This window comes from Xiphophorus maculatus, chromosome 18, assembly GCF_002775205.1.
Source record: "Xiphophorus maculatus strain JP 163 A chromosome 18, X_maculatus-5.0-male, whole genome shotgun sequence".
Taxonomy (NCBI): domain Eukaryota; kingdom Metazoa; phylum Chordata; class Actinopteri; order Cyprinodontiformes; family Poeciliidae; genus Xiphophorus; species Xiphophorus maculatus.
This window is the reverse complement of record NC_036460.1, coordinates 10,586,160-10,610,207: the sequence shown is the minus strand read 5'-3', so window position 1 is coordinate 10,610,207 and position 24,048 is coordinate 10,586,160. Positions and strand designations below refer to the sequence as shown.

Sequence of the window (24,048 nt, the reverse complement as noted above, 5' to 3'; positions counted from 1 at the left end):
GGACTAGAGTTGTACATTATATGTATTGAATTGGAGCATGGAAAGCATGGCCATCAATTTAGTTTTTTTACATCTGAGGAAAGGTCAGCACAGCGAGTTGTCACCGGTTGAAAAAGTGGAGGTTTGGCCGCAGTCCGTGTCTTGGCACGGCTGACGGTCTTGGCAGCGGAAGCCATTAGGCGAAGGCTGTCGTGTTTGCAGTTCTTGGCCGGCTCCAGCAGGAAGAGAAATCTGAGTGTATCTAACTGGTGTATTGAGGCGTGTGATTCTGCTGAGCTGAGAAATGCTCGTGCAGTGTCACCCAGCTTCACCTGAAGTACATACTCTGTGGTAACAACCGAAAGATGTGTTGACACTGTGACTTTTTATTGTGTTGACCAGTCAGCTGAAAAGCTGTGCAGTCATCATATCTGTAAGGGCAATAATTTAGAAATATTATGACGTTTGTGTAGTATAAACTTTTAAACATGAGTGTTGATACATTTTCAGCCAATGAATAGAATACGGTTTCAGCTGTCTTCTTCCTTTGACCTCATCTCAATGAAACAATAGACATTTCTTTTTTACACCTTGTACATTTCGTTTACTCTTCTTTTCTTCCATGCTTGTCTCAGGAAATACAACATCCGTGTGGAGGACATTATGGTGCGGGATGTACGGTACATCACACTCAACTGCTGCTACAGAGACCTACACAGCGTCCTGATGTTGGGACATCTCAAGACTCTGGCTTTAGTGGAATCTGCTGGTGAGTAAAAAAAATCTATATAACACGAGATATGTGTAAATAACTTGTTTCTTGTGGAAACACTGAAAGATACAGTGAGGGTTCATTTGTAGCTGAAGGTAGTTTATCTCCATACAAGAAACCATTTGGTCCCTCATCTAATTTCTCTGCTCATATTTTCCTTTGGCAGAAACAAATAAAATGAAAACAAGTTAAAATCTTGATTTGCCAGTTAAAATGTTGGGATTTAGTGCACCCATGCTGCTACATGTTTATTGTTAATTGGTAAACCCAACCCCAAATTAAACAAATATGTCAGGTCTTGCAGTTTAAAGTAATCAAAGTGTCTGTAAAAAATATTCAACCCCTTGGGTGTTTGGATGATCATGATTGATAAAGTATTCACAAGGAGTGAATACAAATGATAAGATGAGGATTTCAGTTTTGGAAAAAAACATTCTGTTATTAAAAAGATTAAAATTCTTATACTATTAGCAAGTAAGATTATATGAATCACTATTACATTGCAGTGCAATGATATTTGACCATGTTTTTATGAGAAATTCTTGGAAGAAATGGTGCCAAAACTGCCACTTCTGTTCCTGGCAGGTTTATGTTTTTGTAGTTAATCAGCCTGTCAGTGACCTACAGCTCCAACCTCATCGACCTTTGTTCCACACATTAGCTCAGCACACATCTGTTTTTAAGGGGCTAAATAACATCTTAAAAAGGTTTTGCAAATCAGAATCTGTGATACAGTGTCTCTAACGTTTGGGATATCTTTGTTCAGTGTTGCCAATTTTGTACTCCTGGTTTGCCCTCCAGCTGGCATTAAATTCACAATTTCTGCAATCCCAGTGCTGTCCTCATCAAAGTGACTGGTTGATAGAAAAAACCTGCCTGGGCACAGCTTGCTGATGGCCTTAGTCACCTCATTAAAGTGCAAATTGGGTATTTCAACACTGTTTCAATTATACCGTGGTACAGGAACAATTAGCTGCGGCATTTAACCAAACACCTAATCTGCACGCACCGTCACAAAGGCAGTTACTTAAAGCCGCCAACACATGCACACTAATTATTGGACATTTGCTGCCTTCTGGGCACTTGTTATGCAACTATGCAGACTTCTCTGCAGTACATTTGTTTGTTTGGAAGTTGCAGCCCTCTTCTCTCAGTTCTTAACTAAATCTCTTTCTACTATCTCTGTTTTTCCTCCTTTGCTTTCTCTTTTCTTTCTGTTGCACTCTTCTAATAAACCACCTTATACTTTTTTTTTTATCCTCCTTGGTTTTTGTATCGCTCTTGCTCTCACCCCATGCATCTTTGTCTCCTAACCCAGAGTCAATGATCCTGTTGGGCTCCATAGAGCGTGCCCAGCTGCAGTCGCTGCTCTCCCAACAGCTCAGTCGCAGCAGACGGATGGAATACATCAGGGAACGAGCTGCAGCAGAAAAAAAATGCCTTTCTGATGTGTCAAACAGCGATAGTGAGGATGGGCGCCAGCGGGCCAGCCAGGAGGTCCGTTTCCAGGTTAGAGGTCCTTATTGACAAGTGGAATACGTCTAAAGACAATGTGTAGAGAATTTATCAAGAGAATTTATCAGTCAATTAAATCATTTGTATTAGATTCTTTGTGAAACAATTTCATATTTCTTTTTTGTTTCACTTAAGAAGAGCTTTGGGAGTTGATTTTTACAGGGCAATATCTTCATTACATATTCAGTGCATCTAATAAATACTTCATTGCTGGTTGTGTGAAGTTGCAACCAAAATTTTTAACAACACAAAATAACGCATTAATAAAATAGTTTACAGATGCAAATATGAAAAGCTTTACTTTGATGTCCATAACTAAAATCCATTCCCCATAGAAACCACCTGATTACTAAATGGACACCATTACGTTTGTGATAATATAAATCCAGTTCTTTGATGAAGCCTTGAAATGTTTGTTGGAGAAGATCAGAAAGCAGACGTCATCATAAAGACCAAAGAACATAGTAGAAAGGTCAAGGAGATAGTTGACCTGAAAACATCTTGTTTTATATTTTTAAACTAGCAGGCCAGACAAGGAGAGCATTAGTAATTACAAAAAGCTTAAAAGTCCATGGAAGCTCTAGGAGATGCAGAAGTCTATTGACAGGACAATTATTAGTTATACATTACAAATCTGTTCCATGGAAGAGAGACATGTAAAAAATAATTGCTGAAACAAGCCAGGTCATTTAGAGTTTGCCACAAGCCCTGCAGAAGATGTAGCAAACCTTTGAGAAAGATGCTCCACTCAGATGAAACGGAAATTAAACATTTTGGTCCTACAAAACGGTATGCAACATAAGAAAACTAGAACTGCACATCACCCCTGAAAACAGTGTGCCCCCACAATGTGAAACATGCTGTGAGGACACTTTTATTCAGCAGTGACAGAAAAGTTGGTTACCATTAATGTGAAATGCGATGGAACTAAATGCAAGATGATGGTGAAAGAAAACCATGTTATTTCTCATCTCTCAGTTGTTTCAATTGCTTTGAAATGAAAGTAAAACATGTAAAGCCAAAAAGCTTAGAACTAGGAGTTTGCTTATTTATTCTAGAATAAGATGAGATAATGCAATTTTTAAGGCAATGGACTACTTATGATGTAAGCATTCACCTAGAGACAAAGTATAAAGTCTTTCAGGATTACTATATTTTAAGTAATCAACAATCTGCACACACCCATGTTTAAAAGACAACTCTGGTCCTAATGGATTCAGCAATTAGAAGTTTATTTGTTTACTCTGCAACGCTTGGTGTCCCACCAATATTACCCACATAATGCAGCTAATCAGAGAAACACTTCTGTCTTTCAGTGGAACTCAGAAGATTTAGTTGAATAATGAATTGAGTTAGAGGGAGACAGACACACAAGTGTAACTATCTTATATAATGAAACTGGAAACTTTAAAAATATTGTTAACAATGAATATTCTAACTATTTTTTCACATAAGCAATCACTTCTTTATGGCTGTAACTAGATGCTTTCCTCACTTTCTGAGCATCAATAATATAGCTGAGCAAAAATGTCTTCTGGTCATGAAAATGGCTGAAAGAAAACCCACTGCAGTCATGAAATTTTAAATCAAAGCCAACCCCACATTCAGCCTCTGAACTTTATTCCTCCTGCTGGCCTCTTGTGTCTTTGTATGCATTTTCTTTTTTGTCTTGCCTCCTTCACTCCCTTGATTTGTTTCCATCTCCTCACTCTGCTGAAAGCACATTCATTTATCTAATGGGTCCGATGTTAGTGAGAGTGATGGAGCGTTAAGGGAAGATTAGGTGGTTTAGATTTCATCTTTGTGTTTGTGCTTAGATTTCTACTGAGGAGTCCACCGTCAGTCCAACTCGTCCAGCTAGTCAGAAGCCTCTGAAACCTGCACTGAAAAGACCGTCTGTTATGGAGAGACCCACTAAGCTTCCGACAAGTAAGTAACTACTAAGGTAATGGTAATTATTTAATCCAAGTAATACTTGAAGATTTCTGAGTGGCTGAACGTAAATGGCTTAAACACTACTCTAGCTTCACTATCAAATCTATAAAAAGAGACTGTCATTCAACCTTGAAATACGCAAAGGAGGCATTCTTTTCAGAAATCAATAGCAAAAACATCAACAATCCTTGTGCCTTATTTGCTAGAGTTGATAGGTTGACAAACCCTCCTGTGACTGAACTCTATATGAGTCTGCAATGACTTTGTCAACTTTCTTACAGAGAAAATAAAAAATAGATGGTTAAATTGCACATTAACATCAATTTCACTTCTATTTATATTCCAAAAAAATGAGAAATGCAGAGAAAATAATTAAATTTCACCAACTCAGCCACAAAAACCTAGAAGAAATTAAAAATCAATTAAGCTCCTCCTTCTAACAGCTTTCCTTAAGAAAGTCCTGCCTGTCATTGCATCTGCTCTGATTCAACTGGTAAACTCATCCCTCTCATCAGGTGTCTTCGCCCAGGCTTTAAAAATGGCAGTTATCGGGGGTGGTGTAGGGGATAGTGTGACCCACGTTTGGAGGCCTTGAGTCCTCGACGCAGCCGTCGGGCGGTATTTACCGCATGTCTTCCCCCCTTTACTTCCCCTTTTCCTGTCAGCCTACTTTCATATAAGGGACACTAGAGCCCACAAAAAGACCCCCTGGAGGGGAGGAAAAAAAACAATAAAACGGCAGTTATCAAACCACTGATAAAAGAAAACAATCTGGAAAAATCCCTACTGCAAAATCACAGGTCAATTTTCAACCTTCCATTCATCAGCAAAATTATTGAAAAAGCTGTATTTCAAACTCTTAAATAGTTTAACAATGAGCCCCCATTTGTCTTTCAGTTTGGTTTCTCTGCTCACCACAGTACTGAGACTGCCCTAGTCAAAGTGTTCAGTGACATAAATTCAGACTGTGGAAGAACCACAGTGCTGGTTCTGTTGACTTTATTAGGAAGGCGACTGGCAAATTGGGTTGGACTCTCTGGTACAGTAGTCAGTTGGTTCTTTGTGACTTAAAGACTTCTCATCAAACATGCTAACACTCTCTAATAAGCCTAAAAAAGTTTTTAATTACTGAATGCTGAAGTTGGCTTCCGAACCTTCTTCCTATCTATGCTAAATCTCTCACTTTGTAAACACAAAGAAGCAAGTATTTTTGTTGTTCCCCCAAATAGTGTTGTGAAGCCATAGATGTATATCACTCATGCTTTTCTTCATCAAGCAAAAGTTGAGCCAAATCTGATGTTGAAGTATTTAAGCTTTTCCTCATTGGAGAGAGAGGAGCTCAGCAGTCTAGGAGACTCTCAATAAAGAGAAGCTACTCTGTCACATTCTAGGAAAGGTGCTCCAAACATGTCACAATGGGAGACGGGCTGTGACTGACATGGAACCAGCTGGAGACATTATGTCTCTCAGTTTGTTTGGGAACACCTTTAGGTCATTTTAGGTCACAGCTAGGAAGAGCTGGCTGAGGAAGAAAGCTTTGGAGAGATTTAGTGCAGACTACTGTCAGAACAATTAAATCATGAATAGCAATGATTGTGAATGTTTCTATTTTCCACTTGCAGGCCCACAGGACCATTCCGGCATAGCGTTGAAGAGCCTGTTCTGCTCCAGTCCAGACGTAGAAGCTCTGGAGGTGAGAAAACCATGACCTTGAATGGAGCCAATCAACAGGAGCACAGACACAACACACACACACGTTGACTCACATCCTGCCGTTCACGCATTCAGTGCACCCACACAGTCCTATCCTATCTCTCACATACAGTCCTTCACGCTTTACAGTACAGTACCTCCCACTCTCTCACACATACATATTCAGAAAACACTCACACACAATCTTAGATGGCTTTAATTTAAAATATTTCACTTTGTCTCAGCCTTGTGTCCTGCCACACTTTATTTTATCCTGCAAATGGATTGTTTTACTACATTGACGTTTTGTCATGTCAGTGTTTTCCAGAGGCTTTTAAAAAAATATTAATGTATTTTCAAAGTCAAGGTGACGTTCAGGTTGTTAACTTTGTGTGCTTGTCTCTGGTCACCATGGAAGAAAAACAACAATATGGAGACCCCAGTGTCTCCTGAGCAAAGGAGGCCATCCAAACGAGTCCGGATATCCGTCGTGGTAAGAGCCACCGTTCTGGGCTCCCAGCATGCTTGGAATCCGCTCTCCAACAAGTCCATCTACCGATCAATCAGTTGTCACACGGCCATCCCATTTCAGGGCTAATCCCGAACGCCGATGGACAGTGATCTGGGCTAAGCTCAGCCAAAGCTGCCCCATCGTGCCAATGTAGAGCATCCTCTTTCTGATCCAACCTGTAACCTGACCACTGACCTTTCACTGCCGTTACTTGTTGATATTGTAGGTTCTGGCTTTGATCCATACAGCTTAACCAGTTTCCATTGGTCTGTATGTCAGGAGACATACAGAACACTTGACTGATAACATGTCACTGCTGCCTTGCATTGATTCCACTCCCTCAATGTGTCCTTGTGTCATTAGTTTAAAAAATGTCTTTTTGCCTTGGACAATGGACCACATAATAAAGGGAGGGGAAAATCCATCTGTTGGTCAAAAACATTGGCATGCCAACATATACCAGTAAGATGCTTTGAACCTTTAACCATAAGTAATAAGCGATTATAACCCACATAATTAATGTCTTTGTAGACCGTACAGTATAATTCCTAAACCTAACAATATTTTTAACTCTGTAGACAATTTTTGAAAGAATTTTATAAACATTAGGAAGCTGTGTGTGGGTTTGAACTTTTACTCATCTTGATATAATGACTTCCTCAATGTCAGAGCAGCTTAAAGGCGAGACATTAGCTTCTTTTCTATATGTAGGAAAAGAACCAACTTTAACTTGATGCGTTTTGTTCTAAATATACAGAACATTACAGAAAGCTCTTTGTCCATTTTTACAATATGGTCCATTTGGCGAAGACTAGAACCAACATTCAGTGGAGTTGTGGTCAAGTGTTCTGCATATTTCAGTCAAGCATGCTGTCTTTCATCATGGATGTCACCCAAGATGTCCAATCAGTGATTAGCTCCCAGATCAGGCCCTGCCCTGTTTCTGTAGTGGCCTAGTAAAATAATCCTTTACACTCTGTTGTAGCCATTTCTTTCACTCCATATATTTAACTGCATAGAGCGACATCAGGTTGAATCCTTGCATGTAGCATTATATTTAATATCAGATAATTGATAAAACTCTGACACCACCTCAAACAAAATGATGCGTCCTGGGATTTAACCCATGCAATCGTGCAATTACTCAAGCAGCAATGCATCTCAGTCAGTGAAATGAGCATCTAATTGGGAATTTAAAAAAATTATTCCACTGGATCAGCCGACTTTGCATGACAATTAGACAATTTCAGCTGCTCAAATCAAACACAGTTTATCTTAACATAAATCCGTCTGAATGCATTCACCTGTTTGAAAGCATCAGTAAGCATCCAGAGTGCTGTTCTCCACTCATTGTTTATATAATTTATATGATATTTACATAATATATATGTGATATATCATCTGCCTTGTCTCATCCTTATCTTTATACTGTCTTATCATAGCATTGTACATGAACTCTGGAGAAAATGTCCCAAGTGGAGAATTCCTTTTTCCTTTCTTGTAACATTTATAGTCTACGTTACAGATTTTGTTGTGGTTGCAATAAGTAGCCATGTGTTTCTTTCAGACGTGTAACTTATTAACTGAAGCCAATAACAATAGCTTGTAAATAGCCAAACAAAGCCGGTATGTTAAACAACTGAGTTTCCCCATAGCCTGAAACTCAGATGCCTGGCGGTTAGATTTACTCTGTAAATAAGCTGAATTTAAACAAAGTTTACCATTTTAAAACCTCTGAAACTGCCATCTAAAGCTTTGGGTGTTTCTTTATGACTTCAACTCGTATATTATGCAAAGAAAGTAAAAAAATCACAATTTTCTCGGAAATTGATGGGGTGTTTGTGTTGGGTTTTTTGTCCGCTTCTGCTCTGGCGACTTGTTCCATACTGTCATGGTTTTTCCTTGGGGCTTGGTTACAGTCAAGAGAAAAATTACCATCACTGCAGCCCCTCATGACAGCATGCCACAATATTTGATTAAAGCCAGAGCAGCACCAGGTCACCAATTCGCACAACTTCCACATACCAAGGGTTGGAATTTATTCACAGACTGGAAAGATTGGCTTTAATTTGAAATGTTCAGACTATATTACTTTTTTTTTTTTTAAACACAGTAATTACCATAACCTTGGGAGGCAAATTTCCGCAAGGCAATTTTACTTGACGTCAGATTTTCAAGTCTGTCAATATTTATTTATGTTTATTAATTGATGGACAGCAGTCAATCTGCTGCTGCCAATTACAATTTTAATCATTGATTGAAGGGTACACTTGTGAAGCTCATCACCCAGTCTGTGTTTAGGCAGATGGAGCAGGAGTTAGACCAAGGAATCTTTTTGGGTGTTAAGGAAAAAGACGTCAAGCATGACAAAGATGTGCAAGGAGCATGTTAGTCATTCCTGTGTTTCAGAAAGAACTGTTCGTGGAATCATTTCAGGTTTTGCATCCCTGCAGCAGATGGTAGATCAACTTATGGCTTCAACTCTGACCCTTCAGCAGCTCTATTCTCAGTTCTTCTGCCATTCCTTGATTTGTGCTCCCCATTGCACATCTTTGTCATGCTTGACGACTTTTTCGAGACCCTCCTCCAGTTTTTTGTTGCGCCGTCATCTTGCCCACAGCGCCCGCCTGCCCTTCATTGCTCTATTGTGACTGTGAAATATTAATGCAGGGCAGATGACATCAGGAGCCTGTTGCACAGATTGATGTTTCCTTTCTTGCTGTTTTCTCTCATTATTCTTCTCCCACTCTTGCGTCCCTCGTGCTTTATTTATAATCGCTTGTGGGCTCGTATTTTTCCTTTTTGTTCATTTTTGTTTTTCCTGACAATTTCCATCTTTCGCTTTATCCATCTTTTTGTTGAGTTTATGTGAGTTATTGAGGAATATTTGTGCCAAAAATTGCCATCAGAAGACTGAGTACTTTCGTAAGGGGCTGTAAAAACAATTACAGTTGTGTTGGTTCAATTTTTCAATGTTTCTGTAAAATAAAAACAAATGAAACCAGTGGCTCAAATACACAAATTGTAGAAATGATTCTACATAATTTTAATAAAATGGAGAATGTGGGATTCCAAAACTGGTTTGACATGTTTATCCAACGTTGGATTCTTGAGTTATGAAAAATTACTCGACAACTCAACAATTATCTCTGAAACAGAGACACAATAAACAAAGTTCCTGCGACATCTCTAGCCTTCAACCCCTAAGCTTGATTATATACATCTCCGTATTTTGCATCCGGCTTCACAAACTTGAGGGCATTTGAAAAGTGAGTCCAAGCTTCTTTCTTGCTCTACTTTATTTACTTTACATAATTTTTTATTTTTTAAGATGGCGCCGGCACAGCTGGCTGCCTGCAGACGCAGCTCCCGTCGTGTGTGTTAATCTGTGTACATTTGCTGTAACCGATTAAGGATCCGTGCTTAAAGAACCCATAGATCATCAGTTAAGCTTTCCACAATGGCTGGATGTGGTTCTGTCGCTGTTCTCCGCGTTCTTCTGCTACTTTTTCTACTCTTTGTTACGGAGAACCTCGCCGAACGGAGTAGCGGCATTGTTTACTCGCGTGAACAGCTGATTGCGCTGTGTAAGCCTCTGCTGCTGCCCGGAGTCAGGCCTGTGGTCCCAGAGGAGTTACGGAGGAGACGACGGGGCTGCAGGTCTGGAGTTAAACGGAGGGAGAAGAGGAGACGGCACAAACCAGCAGTACCGGCGATTATTGTGGGGAACGTGAGGTCTTTAGGAAATAGGACAGATGAACTCACGGCGCTGGTTAGGACCCAGAAGGAGTACTAGGAGTGCAGTATCTTCTGCTTCACGGAAACCTGGCTGCACTCGCTTATTCCGGACTACAGCGTGGAGGTCCCTGGATTTTCCTTGGTTTGGGGGGACAGGGACTTTTCCAAGAGTCGGAAGAAGAGGGGTGGCGGGATTGCACTTTATGTGAGTGAGAGGCGGTGTAATCCCGGTCATGTTAACTTGAAGGAACAGATTTGTAGCCCGGACATTGTACTTCTGGCTGTGGGAATGTGGCCGTATTATTTACCGAGGGAGTTTACGTCCGCCATTTTGATCGCTGTTTACATTCCCCCATCAGCTGATGCAGCGGTGGCCTGTGACGTCATCTGCTCTACCGCAGCCATACTCCAGACTCAACACCCGGACGTTGTTATTGTGTCTTGTCTCTATGCTGTAACTGCGAAGTAATTTCCCTGCTGGGATGAATAAAGTACTTCTATTCTATTCTATTTACAACTCCCATTTGTTTTTGTTTTGTCAGCATAGAAATAAAAATTGATGGTCTTGGCTCACTAAAACTGATTACAGCAGCTGTTTATAACCTCACATTTGGCCTAATTAGAATGCAAATGTTTGCAAAGTGGAAGTTTACTGACGGAGAAAGTGAAAAAGCTTGTTCTATGCGATTTATTTATTGTGTAAAGTTTAACAGACAGTGTTTCATATCAAACCAAGTGAGCTGTTTGTGGAGGATACACACAAACAGTTCTTGTGTAATTTTAGATAACTAAGAGATGAGGGTGAACGTTGCAACTAAAGCAGCTTTGCACTGCTTTTTTGGCACCCCTTTCTGACCCGAAGGATCAGAATAGGTCAGAAACAAGGATGCAGCGCATAAATATTTTCACAAGTTTACCCATACTGTGGTATAACTAGACAATGCAGTTTTGATTATTCCTGTTTTTGAAATTTATTAAAACTTTGACTTTGATTACTTTACAAAAGGATGCAGTGCAGAAACCTCCTAGATGAATGAAAAAACTGCTATTGTGACTTAAGCTCAGGAGTGTGATGATACTAGTACTTTAGCTCCAACATGGCAGAATAGAAAAACCCTGCAGAAGATGGTGAGAGGAGCTTTATAGCAGTTTTTTTTTTTTTGCTTTTGGGCAGTTGAATTTTTTTATTTACGACACGTAAGTTGTAATATAAAGATAGAAAGTGAGCTGAAATGTGATAACGTCTGTGAAGATTTTAAGTTGGAAAGCTGGGGGATTTTCTGAGTGGTTAGAGAGTAATAAAGTGTTTACTCTGCTGGCACTTTGCTGCAGCCACAGATGCTGTTATTTTAAGTTGATTCAAGTCTGATCATACATCTTCAAATATATCTTCCTCACCAAGATACAAACGGTTTTAATTTTACATCCAATTACATCCAACTTCATTCCAAATAATTAAAGTTAGAAACAGCAAATAAATGTTACAATTCAAATCTAGTTACCAAAATGGTCAGTCTAAAATACTATACAGTTTTGGAAGCAACACTATTGCATGCAGCACCTTAGTAACTAATAGTAACTCTTAGTAACTAATGTGAAGGGGAACTAATGGTGTGCAATTGAGTTTTTGTCCTGTGGTCACAGAATCAACTCAGCAAACACCGAGGCCCAATGTCAGCACTCTCACTCCCTCAAAACTCTCCACACCTGCACACTCACCTAGCTATTTTAATTTCAGTATGACAGATTTTTGTCAGTTACATCTACAGAGCTTTGCAAAAATATTAGCACATTTTGATGTACTTTACTGGGATTTTATGTGATAGACACACAGAAAATGACACCTAATTTGGAAGTGGAAGGAATACAAGCAATACATGGTTTCATGACCAATTAAATACTAATAATGAAATCTACTAATAAATACTGTCCCCCTATATTTTCATGTTGTGGTGAAGGTTGTACCTGGAGCAATGGCGTACATGACCGAGTTGTCCTTGTGTCGTCTGTCAAGCAGTATTATCATTTATCTCATATGAAGTGCTAGTAGGTGCTTGAGTGTATGGTTGTTTAGTCTCATAAACTCCAGGCACGTCTGGCCTCTGTTTGCATTATGCTACAGTAGGGCACCTCCTAATGCCCTGCGGCGACAGTTGCTAGGGGTTAGCGACAGGTCAGCTTCGGCAGCAATAAGGATAAATAAACTCAGAGTTCCCATCATCCCCTGGGTCGCCCTTCATCTCTCTGTTGCTCTGGCACACATATGTTTTTCTAAATTCACTCTTGTTAATGTAAATACCTGCATGCAAGTACATGAGTAAATTACTTTTCATTTTACAACCTACTGCTCATACAAGCCCATTTATAGGCTCCTGTAGTGTAAAAGGCCAGCAGCGTAGCAGTGTGATCACACAATAAAACAAATTCAGAAAATTCCAACTATGTTGGAAAAACTTCATTAAAACAAATCAAAGATGTCTGTCTTCAAACCCGAATTACCAAACTCTCTAAATGTTCCAACCTTGTGAAATGCTAAAGGAAATAAAGCGTAGAATGTTTCTCCCCACTCCATATAATGTATAAGATTATGGCTGGATTTTAGTTTTCAGTTTGAAATTGTTTCTGCAATAAAGGATGAATTTTCCAATTTATTTATTTTTTTAACTCATCTTTACTTTGATGCTAATTTGTCTTAATTTGTCACACAGAGGCATGAATTCACACCTTGCATTAACATTCTCTTCACCCAGATCTCTGCGGGTTTTAATATGGCCATCTGCAAAGTGTGTGTTTGCTGGTTTGTCTCAAACTGGTCAAACAACAATATCGGGCTTTCTATTGAAACTTACCACAGATCCTTCTTTATAACGATCATCTACTATGACATCTCATATATCAAATTTTGTGCAAATGTGCTTTTGTCACTCTTTTAGTCTCTCGTTCCATTTCTGTCCATTTGTCACAAGACATTGGTGCAGTATAATATTCTTGATGTCTTCCATGTGTCTCTGTTCACAGCTGTAGAGGATACGACTAGAAATGAGAAATATTTAAGAAAATAACCCAGAAACCAGAATTCTCTTTCATTTGTTTACCATGTGTTTCTGATATTCTTGGTTCTTCATGTTTTAGCTGTTTTTAGCTAAAACATGAAATAACCTAATTTTTTGTTACTGACTTCTTTTCTATTGATTCTCATCTACAGGATGATGGAGATGTGGAAGACGACATGACACTTCGTGAGGTAAAACCCACAGTTGGTGACACAATGTCTGTATTGTTTCACACACTTCCCAATTAATAGAAGCTCTCTCCCAGCAGAACAATACACTATTATACATCTTGACAGTTCTTAAAAATGTCCCTGATGATGTCTTTAAGGTAATCTGAGTCAGTGTTTGAAGAATTGAGCTGTCCATAAAGGAAATGGGGCGCAGCAGTTGTAGGGGCACCTTCCAGACATGACCATGAGGGAAATCATGGAGGTTATGGTTACTACCTTTCTGTCTCTGACTGAAGCTTCAATAATGTAAGAGGAATTCAATTTCAAAGTTGCGATGAATAAACTGCCAGGCGTGGTGTGTACTGTTCTGTAAATGAGAACTCTGTTCAAAGAAAAGTAAGTGGAAGATTTTATTTGGTAATTTGGAGAGAATGAACACTTGGAAGAATGGAAGATTTTTAGGGGAAAATTATTTTCTAAGTCTTTTTTATGAGTATTTTTTAATTATTATTGAAATGGTTACCAAATAGAGATGTAGCAATGCATCCTGCGCACACGATGATATACTACATTGGGTTCTCAACTATGAGACAAAATAGGATGGAGGTATGTTTTTGAGAAGACTAAGAATCACCTCTTATTTTTATTTTAATAATGAAAAGGTTTTGTAAATCACAGGAACTCTAACTGGTCTTCAGTTATTCAGTTTGACTAGTCCATCTACTGTGGATTCTATGATTCTCTTTGTTTTGTGATGACCTTAATGTCTCATTTATATTTTCGTAAATGGAGTAAAGATTTCATTAATATTTAGCTGTGGATCTCCTCTGTATTGATTTATCTGAGTCAGGTTTGATTATTTTAATATTTTAGTGTTTGAGCTACATTTGATAGCAACAAATACTGCAGTTTATATCTCTTTTTTATGTTTAAAGAGTTTGCAACTTTTCCAAACAAGCATACATGTAGCCTTTGATGAATGTTTTTATTGAAATTGTAGAATTTTAGTTATTATCTTTTAGATGGGATTTTTCTGTTGATTTTGAGGGTTAGGGTTGATGATGGTGTCACACAGAGGAACTTCTTTCAAGTCTTTGATACATGGAGACTACTTTTCATTCAATCTGTTCTAATTTCGAAGCCTATGTTTGTCTTACTGGAAACTCTGATTACGCTTGATGTCATCACAGTCCGACAAACCTTGGCCCTTCACTTTTTTCAATGTGCCCAGATGGGTCACTTACCCTGGAGTCATATATTTTTGGATATGACATCATTCATAATTCATCCATCAACAGAACCTCTCATTTCCTTTCTGTCAGAAACATATTCCTCACCCTTTTTTTTCTTCCCTTCGTTCACTCGAATAACGTTCACCTTTCATAAATCTGCCATGTCACTGCTTCTGTCTTTGTCTCTCTTTGTTTGCCTCTGGTGCTGAGCAGCATTGCAGTGTAGGTTGCCTTTGATTTATAATCACTCAGCGCTGCATCTGTGCCACTAAATGGATGTGATGTGTCAAATAGTGGTTTGGAAAATATGATGCTTTTATCAGCTGATCACAGGCTGATATTAGCATAAAGACTTCATCTGTTGTCAGTATTTTCTGAACACACTTTTTTTACAGCCTAACCACAAAGATGTACAGCCAATAAAGACAGGCTCTAAATGTGGGAGTTAGTTGTTTTTTTTTATACTGAGAATAATGTTTAAAATCTTGTTAATCGAGTTGTATTGACCACTGACACTAAGGCAAAGCACTTCACTGTTTTTGTCGTCTTTCTGTTTTAAGTTTTTGCTGATCATCTCTGATCCTCCAAATCTGTGTGGTTTGCAGATTGCAGAGTGGGAGGAGAGGCAGCTTGATGAGCAAGTCGACTTCAACAACTGCAAGATTGACCCCGCCCCTTTTCAACTGGTGGAGCGCACTTCGCTGCATAAGGTCTGATTGGAGCTACAGCTACTGTTTACCCTCTTTGTGCATAAAAGTGCATCCTTCTCATTGGGTGTGTTTCTCAGTGTTTAGAGTCATTAACCGGTCGCCACTCTGAGCTGCTCAGAGCTTCCAAGCTTTACAGTATTCACAACACTTGACTGTGTTCTCACTGTGTCATATTATAAACCTCAATGCTGAGGTTTTATGGTAGACCAACATAAAGTAGCACATTGTTGTGAAGTGGAGGCAAAATCTGAAAAGTGTGGTGTGCATTTGTATTTTGACACTCCTGAGTTCTGATCAGATGAGACCAATCTTTTGCTTTGAGTCAAATTACTTTGTGTGGTGGAAAACTAGAACTGCACATCATCCTGGACACATCATACTGTCAAGCATTTTGGTGGTGGCAGCATCATGCTGTGGGAATTCCTTTCTTCATCTTGTACACTAAAGGGCTGATGACATGAATAATAGTTTACCTTCCAGAACCAAAAAAACCTACGCATACAGCAGATGCTTCAATTAAGTGGTTTACATGACGGTATAGTCACATGTTAGAATGGCCCAGTCAAAGTCCAGACCTAAATCAAAAACTTATTTGTGGTGAGACTTAATCATTTACATTTACTATGTTTGAGCTATTTTGCAAAGAATGGCAGCTATTTAAATTTTTAGATGTGCGAAACTAAAGCTGACTTGCAGCAAAAGCTGGATTTAAAGTGCTTGCCACAATTTTCAAGGAAGGAAGTTTTCTTCAACTTTGTAGCTATGTGCTGATTTGTTTTAGACTGATACATGAAATCCTCTTAAAATACATTTAAGTTTGTATTGTATAAACTTTAAGTAACTAAAGCTAGCATGAGCAAAACCATTCCCATGTTTTAAAAAGAAATGTTCTTTATCACAAAATGCAAAGTCATGACTTTCAACATTTCAGAGAAAAACATCACTGACTAAAATGGCTAAAGATGTTTTTTTAAATCATTTTTTAAAATGATAGCCAGTTATTCTTGCTCTACAGATCACATTTTAAAGTAAAACTCAGACCCTCAGTAAAACTGTTTATACGATTGGTGTGTTGGTTTTTAAAACCAGTTCTTAGAGTTGATGCACCATTGAGAGAGATTTTTAGTTTTCATTTTTTACGCGCAAGGAGAAGCGAGTCACATTCAAGAAGCCCCTGTGATGAATTGTGAAGGGTTTGGTGAACCAGTCAGGCAGTTTTAGAGACAAAAACAAGTTTTTGTTTAACTAAAAATGACATCCCATCTAGAATCCAGGGCAAAGTATTTAATATAACAGCTAAAATCTGATTCAATTTATTATAGTCTGTAGTTTGAAAAGCTGTGCATTGTTCCCAAACTGATCAGACAACTTAGCTTTGTTTTATAAAACAATTTTGAAACCAATGGAGCTAAGAAACGAAAAATACTTGCTCATAAACTCATTGGGAAAACTTTTTCCTTTTGGTTTTTCTCTCTGACTGCGCTTATTTATACGGCACTTGACTTTGTTTATTCCCTCTTCATTCATCTGCTGCACAGTAAGATGAACTGCAGCAGGGCATCCAGTTGTCATGGGAATAGAGTATTACAACGTAAGCATCTTATAAACAGTAGGAAAGGACAATTGAAGTTAAAGTCCTTTACAAGCTGAGTGAAAGAAAAGAGCTTCACTCTACTTTACTTTCTTTCCTGCTTCACATTTCTGCAGCCCTGAGGAGGCTCAGTCTACAGCCACGCAAACACAGCTGTGGGTTGAAATACTTCATACAGAGTACACCTGCATAGAGCTGCTTTGACTTGCCAGCGGCCATGGCAGCACCTAATGTTTCCCATCTATAATGCTATCGTGGCTTTCCAAAGTCTTTGGGGCTCTTTATGAATACTCTTTAAACCTTTTAGAGCGAGGGGTCCTGCGCCAATCCATCTCGCTTCCCTCCTGCCACTGCATCCTGCATTATCACCTAGTGTTATAATAGCCACACGTGGAAAAAGAAATTGCTTCCAAGAATATTGCACTTGAAATAATCTCATGGAAGTTAAATGTCAGTAAAGGAGGCTTCAGGAAGTCCAAGGTTGTCCAGCATCTCTTGCTAGGGAGTCCTGTAACCAGTAAAGAGCTTCCTCAACATTATAGCAGGAGGACTTAAGTACATCTGCATAATAAAGCAAACTTATGACAGAAAATGTCAAGAAAGAAACCATTTTGTTTAAAAAAAAAGCAAAACATCAAGAACAGACTCAATTCTGCAGAAAGGACAAGGATAGACAACAGAGGTTTCTCTGATGACTCTCCCTTCCCAGTGTCTGACGCATCATAAAAACCCAACAAGTAAAAGGTGAACAGCAACAGTGAAGAACCTGATACAGTTTATGTGACATCCTGTCATTAAGACATGTGTCTGCCTTACACTCTACAGATGATAATTAGTCACTGGCTAAATCTGATGCAGTGTCTATTCTTTCTTGAGGATAGATGAAGTCAAACATGTGGTAGCTCACTCACAGATCTCAGATCAGCCCAAGAACGCTGGCCACGATGAAGAGTGGGGTCAGAAGGTTGAGCATGATGGAGCTCCATGTCTCAATGCAAAACTGACTATAGACATGTTAAAAGATTATAAAATGTACATTGTTGATAACTGAGCAAGAAACTCTACAGATCCTCACGCACCAAGAACATTTGTTCACTTGTCAATGGGCAGAATTCAACAAATAGGCATAAATATGATAACCTTGAGTAAACATACCACCGTGTAACTGCTTTTTATTAAAGCAGAAATACAAGAATAAAGGAGATGTTTTATTTGATGTAGTTCCTTGCAGGAGTTATGTTATGGAATGGGGTTGTTAGGAAAATTATCCTCCTGTTCATTTACTCATGAGTTTAGTTTACAAGTTATGTTTTCATATTATTCTTTCATATTATTCTTTCATATTATTCTTTTCATATTATTACTCTATTATTCTTCTTTTTATATTTACTTAACTTCTCTTTCTTTTGTAGAGTAGTATATTATTAACTTTGTTTAGGATGTTTGCTTGGAAGCTAAAAACGTTAAACATTCATGTGTTATTAGTTCCATATGTAACTGATTAGTTGTGGTCAGTCACATGCCCTTGTAAGGGCATGTCCATAGGAGGCTCCAGAATGTAAAGACGGTTGGTCAATTCTCTGTGTGACTGTGTGAAGAAGCCCAACCTCCTTTTTCTATACAATAAAGAGAAATGCAAAGAAAGAACTGGCAGAATTGAGTCCAGACAGTGTTTGACAGCGATTCGTCGCGTCTGTTCTCAATTCTCCTATTCTGCAGAAAAGAAATTAAAAGAAACCTAATCTCTGTCTCTGGCTGATTCTTTGCAGGTTATGACAAAATAAACCTATCAGGGGTTGCTTTAGTAGTTTTTGTTCAGTTCAACATATTAATGGAGATTACTACCTGTTAATACAGAATGAGGTTCTTTTTTGCTTATAAAAAAAAGCTCTTTGTCATTCAGCAGTCAACCCAAGTCAGTAGATCTACTGGATAAAGGCACTTGATGCAGTCCTACTACCTGCTTATCTGAAGCTTATATTTTTTAGTAAAATCAGGGTGAATAGACCTTAGTGCTTTAAAAGGTTTAAGCTGAATATTCTTTTTTTCTTCTTTTTTTCTATAATTAGGTTCAAGTAGGCCTGTCGCGATAAACGATAAATCAATTAATCGTACGATAAATTAAAACTACCGACGTCATTTTAATTATCGGCATTATCGTCTCTTCTGGCCTTTTTCTCTTTCTGTTAATGACACTGAATGAAAAAAAGCTCAACTCCGAAGCTCTCCACTGACCCCCCCTTCCTCATTTCCTTAGTTTAATGCCCAGCGCACACGACACGATCTTAGAGCTGTCGGCTGATTGTCGGCCCATTTTCAAAACCTGACAGATCACACATTAGCCAACAGAAATCCTAGATATGACGGTTCGATCGTGTTCGGTCCTGCCGTGTGGTGTCCAACAATGGGCACAAAATAATGGCTACAAGTCCAGTGAACTAATTTTAAAACCAGGCATTAATCAATGCTTTACTACAATCTACCTGCAATGCATGTGGCTAGTGTCAGCGTAAAGTCCTGACTGAATGAAAATCATTAGAACCTGTTTACGTCACGTTAACGAAGAACAGCTGAAAAGTTACCGGTTTCGCTCCAACTCCTCCCCTTGTCATTTCTATATTCTTTGCATGTTGAATAAACATTAATGTTGTTTCCTCATATCATCTCCAATGTCCGCTGGACTTGCTCCGTGTCAGCTGTTTGGGATTCCCCTCCGTAATTTCCCCTCAGAAAGAATTCACGCTTTCTGATTGGCTACCTGTCACATTCAACAGGCTGTGTTAAGATCCCAGTCAGAGAAAATCCCTGATTTAGATCAGAGCGGCAACGATGATCTACCGTAACACACCACACAATCTTAGGAAGACCAACGTTTTAAGATTGTTGTAAGGGGAAAAATAGGAGCAAAAAATTGTGTAGTGTGAATTATTGCATCAGGTAGTCGATGTGCCCATCTTCTCTATTTAAATCTAATTATCCCTCTATGGCATGACTTTTTATTTTTGTGGGGAAGAAATATTTTCCTGCATTCTTTGGGAGCTTGGTGGTCCCTAATTACATGTCAATCATAAAATCGGACTCTGACACCTCCTGGAACCAGATTTGGGTTTGTTGCCTCAGGGTAACATTGGTCTAGAACACCAAGATTGTCTACACTGATTATGAGAAATGAAATACAAATCAAACAAAAACTATATTCATAAAAGAACTATTTTTTGGACAAAAATATGTCAAAAATCATGCCCCCCAAAAAATAAAATAAAGGAGCAATGTGAGGTACAGCTATGTGGTTTGTTGCCTGAGGGCAACGCCATGCCATAGAGGGTTATTACTGAAGGGCAACATAATATACAGACTTCATAATCTGCCCTCTTTTGGTTGAATGCAGTATTTATTTACACTTTGGCTTTATGTTGTTTAGTTTTTATTCAAGTACATTTTTTATTAATAAGACTGAGAATCCATTTTATTTTTGTTTTTGGTTGTTTTGTTGATTTTGTTTACCAGTTCCAGTGTTTAGTGTTCTTTTGAAAATAAAGTATATCTAACTTTGGCAGGAAATCGCATGGATTATTACGGTCATTATTATGGTCATATCTGTTGAGATTTTTTGCCATTCACTATGATTCTGGAGATAATGTCTAAGTTGCAAGTATCTGTAAAAATCAGTTTTTTGTGGATTAAATTCCCTTTGGATTTGTTCAAAAGATTTCATTATTGATCCATTAAAAAGCTGTGCTATAAATACCAGTCCCCCTTTTGTCCATCTCTCAAACCCTGTATCCATAGTAGCTGGGGTAAAATCTGGAATCTTTGCTATTTTTACAATTTTTGATATAGAGTCAGGGAAATTAAATTTCTTTTTAACTCTTGACCAAATGTTAATCGTTTCCTTAATCCAGCAATTTTCAATTTTGAGATTTCTTTGAACCCTCCTTGTTGTAAAGGGCAGTGACTCTAGGGACAGATTTGGGCAGGCTCTTTGCTCCATATCTACCCATATTGTCTCTTGATCCTTTGCTAACCATAGAGCTATGGCTCTCAGTTGAGCAGCTAAATAATAATTCTTTAATTCCGGTAAACCTAACCCTCCATTACTCTTTGAGGACTGAAGTATTTTAAATTTGATTCTTGCCTTTTTATTTGCCATACAAACCTTGATATTCTTTTATCCATCTCTTTAAAAAAGGAGTTAGGAATGGAAACTGGGAGTGATTGGAATACAAACAGTAGTCTTGGTAATACATTCATTCTGACTGTTTCTACCCTCCCCCTGAGGGTCAGTGGTAGGATCTCCCATCTTTCTAGGTCTTTTATAATTTCCTTCTTCAGTTTCTCATAATTTGCTTTGAATAATTGTGAAGTTCGAGGTCTGATAATTATGCCCAAGTATCTAAATCCTTTATTGGTCCATTTGAACTTTACTTTATCTCTTAGCTGTGCTGAGCATTCCCCTGATACCATCATTGCTACTGATTTACTTTCGTTACTCGCATACCCAGAGATATTCCCATATTCTTTAAGGCTTTCTAGTAAAGCTGGTACTGACCGGAGTGGTTCTGTTAGGAGTACTAATAGATCGTCGGCAAACAGTGATATTTTATGTTCCACCCCTCCCTCGTCTCTTATTCCCTGGATTTGTTTATTCTGTCTTATTGCTTCTGCCATCGGTTCAATATTAACCGCGAATAGTAGAGGGCTTAGACAGTCCCCCTGTCTAACTCCTCTCTTGAGATCAAAAAATTCTGAACAGTACCCATTAATTCGAATTCGGGATTTTGGATTTTTATAGATTACTTTCACCCATTCAACAAATTGCTGTGAAAATCCAAATCTCAATAATGTCTGGTATAGAAAACTCCATTTTACCCTGTCAAAAGCCTTTTGGGCATCTAAACTAATTAAAAGGGAGGATAATGATTTAAATTTTGTATATGACATTACATTTAATATTCTTCTAATATTGTTTGCTCCCTGCCTCCCCAGAATAAATCGCATTTGGTCTGGTTTAATCAATTTAGCTATATATTTTTGCATTCTTTTTGCCATTATACTTGTTAGTATTTTTACATCGTTGCATAATAAGCTGTCTGTAGCCTTCACACATAGTTGGGTCTTTACCTTCTTTATAGATTACCGATATAATGGCTTCAGACCGTGATTTAGGGGGGTCCCCCTCTGTTAGTGCATAGTTGAATACCTTACATATTGCTGGCTTTAGTTCTTGGCTAAATGTTTTGTTGAATTGCCCTGGTAGTCCATCTGTCCCCGGAGGTTTGTTGTTTTTGAGGTTTTTAATAACATTCATAATTTCCTGTGAAGTTATAGGTCGGGTCATTTCCAGCGACTCTTCTTCTGACAAAGTTGGGAGATTAATCTTTTTGAAAAAAGAGGATGTTACATCTTCCTGAGTGTTTTTGTCCGTATTATCATATAGTTTTTTATAGTATTCTGCGAATGTTTCAGCTATTTCTTTGGGTTGTGTTTTAGTCTGCATTGTTGAGGGGTGTTTTATTTTGGGGACGTGTCTATTTATTTGGGCTTTCCTAAGTTGAAATGCAAAAAGGCGACTCGCCCTATTGCCCGACTCAGAGGTCAGTCCTGACTCGGAGGCCGGTCCCAACTCGGCCCCGAGTCAGAGACCGGTCCCGAGTCAGAGGCCGGACCAGACTCAGGGGCCGGACCCGAGTTAGGGGCCGGACCAGACTCAAGGGCCGGTCCCGAGTCAGAGGCCGGACCCGAGTCAGAGGCCGGACCGGAGTCAGAGGCCGGTCCCGAGTCAGGGGCCGGTCTCGAGTCAGAGGCCGGTCCCGAGTCAGAGGCCGGTCCCGAGTCAGAGGCCGGTCCCGAGTCAGAGGCCAGACCCGAGTCTGGGGCCGGACCGGACTCAGAGGCCGGACCCGAGTCAGAGGCCGGACCCGAATCAGGGGCCGGACCCGAATCAGGGGCCGGACCGGACTCAGAGGCCGGCCCCGAGTCAGAGGCCGGCCCCGAGTCAGAGGCCGGTCCCGAGTCAGAGGCCGGTCCCGAGTCAGAGGCCGGTCCCGACTCAGAGGCCGGTCCCGACTCAGAGGCCGGACAGGACTCAGGGGCCGGTTCCGACTCAGAGGCCGGACAGGACTCAGGGGCCGGTCCCGACTCAGAGGCCGGACAGGACTCAGGGGCCGGTCCCGACTCAGAGGCCGGACAGGACTCAGGGGCCGGTCCCGACTCAGAGGCCGGACAGGACTCAGGGGCCGGTCCCGACTCAGAGGCCGGACAGGACTCAGGGGCCGGTCCCGAGTCAGAGGCCGGACCTGAGTCAGAGGCCGGACCGGAGTCAGAGGCCGGTCCCGAGTCAGGGGCCGGTCCCGAGCCAGAGGCCGGTCCCGAGTCAGAGGCCGGTCCCGAGTCAGAGGCCGGTCCCGAGTCTGAGGCCGGTCCCGAGTCTGAGGCCGGACCCGAGTCTGGGGCCGGACCGGACTCAGAGGCCGGACCCGAGTCAGAGGCCGGACCCGAGTCAGAGGCCGGTCCTGAGTCAGAGGCCGGTCCCGACTCAGAGGCCGGTCCCGACTCAGAGGCCGGACAGGACTCAGGGGCCGGTTCCGACTCAGAGGCCGGACAGGACTCAGGGGCCGGTCCCGACTCAGAGGCCGGACAGGACTCAGGGGCCGGTCCCGACTCAGAGGCCGGACAGGACTCAGGGGCCGGTCCCGACTCAGAGGCCGGACAGGACTCAGGGGCCGGTCCCGACTCAGAGGCCGGACAGGACTCAGGGGCCGGTCCCGACTCAGAGGCCGGACAGGACTCAGGGGCCGGTCCCGACTCAGAGGCCGGACAGGACTCAGGGGCCGGTCCCGACTCAGAGGCCGGTCCCGAGTCAGAGGCCAGCCCCGACTCAGAGGCCGGTCCCGAGCCAGGGGCCGGACCGGACTCAGAGGCCGGTCCCGAGTCAGAGGCCGGCCCCGACTCAGAGGCCGGTCCCGAGTCAGAGGCCGGACCGGACTCAGAGGCCGGTCCCGAGTCAGAGGCCGGTCCCGCGTCAGAGGCCGGACCCGAGTCAGGGGCCGGACCGGACTCAGAGGCCGGTTCCGAGTCAGAGGCTGGTACCGAGTCAGAGGCTGGTCCCGAGTCAGAGGCCGGTACCGAGTCAGCGGCAGGGCGAGGCTCA

The 24,048-nt window shown here is 40.6% G+C and overlaps 1 protein-coding gene across 9 annotated transcripts in view; it reads left to right on the top strand.

Annotated features, from left to right (window-relative positions):
- Nucleotides 1–24,048, top strand: part of LOC111611959 (chloride channel protein 2-like) — a 118,608-nt gene that overhangs the window by 85,729 nt on the left and 8,831 nt on the right. For 7 of the 9 annotated variants that reach the window (XM_023351110.1, XM_023351109.1, XM_023351113.1 and 4 more), the window contains 7 exons: nucleotides 615–748; nucleotides 2,070–2,260; nucleotides 4,084–4,195; nucleotides 5,824–5,894; nucleotides 6,312–6,386; nucleotides 13,348–13,386; nucleotides 15,203–15,307. In XM_023351110.1, coding sequence (XP_023206878.1) covers nucleotides 615–748; nucleotides 2,070–2,260; nucleotides 4,084–4,195; nucleotides 5,824–5,894; nucleotides 6,312–6,386; nucleotides 13,348–13,386; nucleotides 15,203–15,307 — 727 coding nt within the window. The remainder of the gene's footprint in view (nucleotides 1–614; nucleotides 749–2,069; nucleotides 2,261–4,083; nucleotides 4,196–5,823; nucleotides 5,895–6,311; nucleotides 6,387–13,347; nucleotides 13,387–15,202; nucleotides 15,308–24,048) is intronic. The other 2 variants (XM_023351115.1, XM_023351117.1) reach the window with 1 other exon arrangement.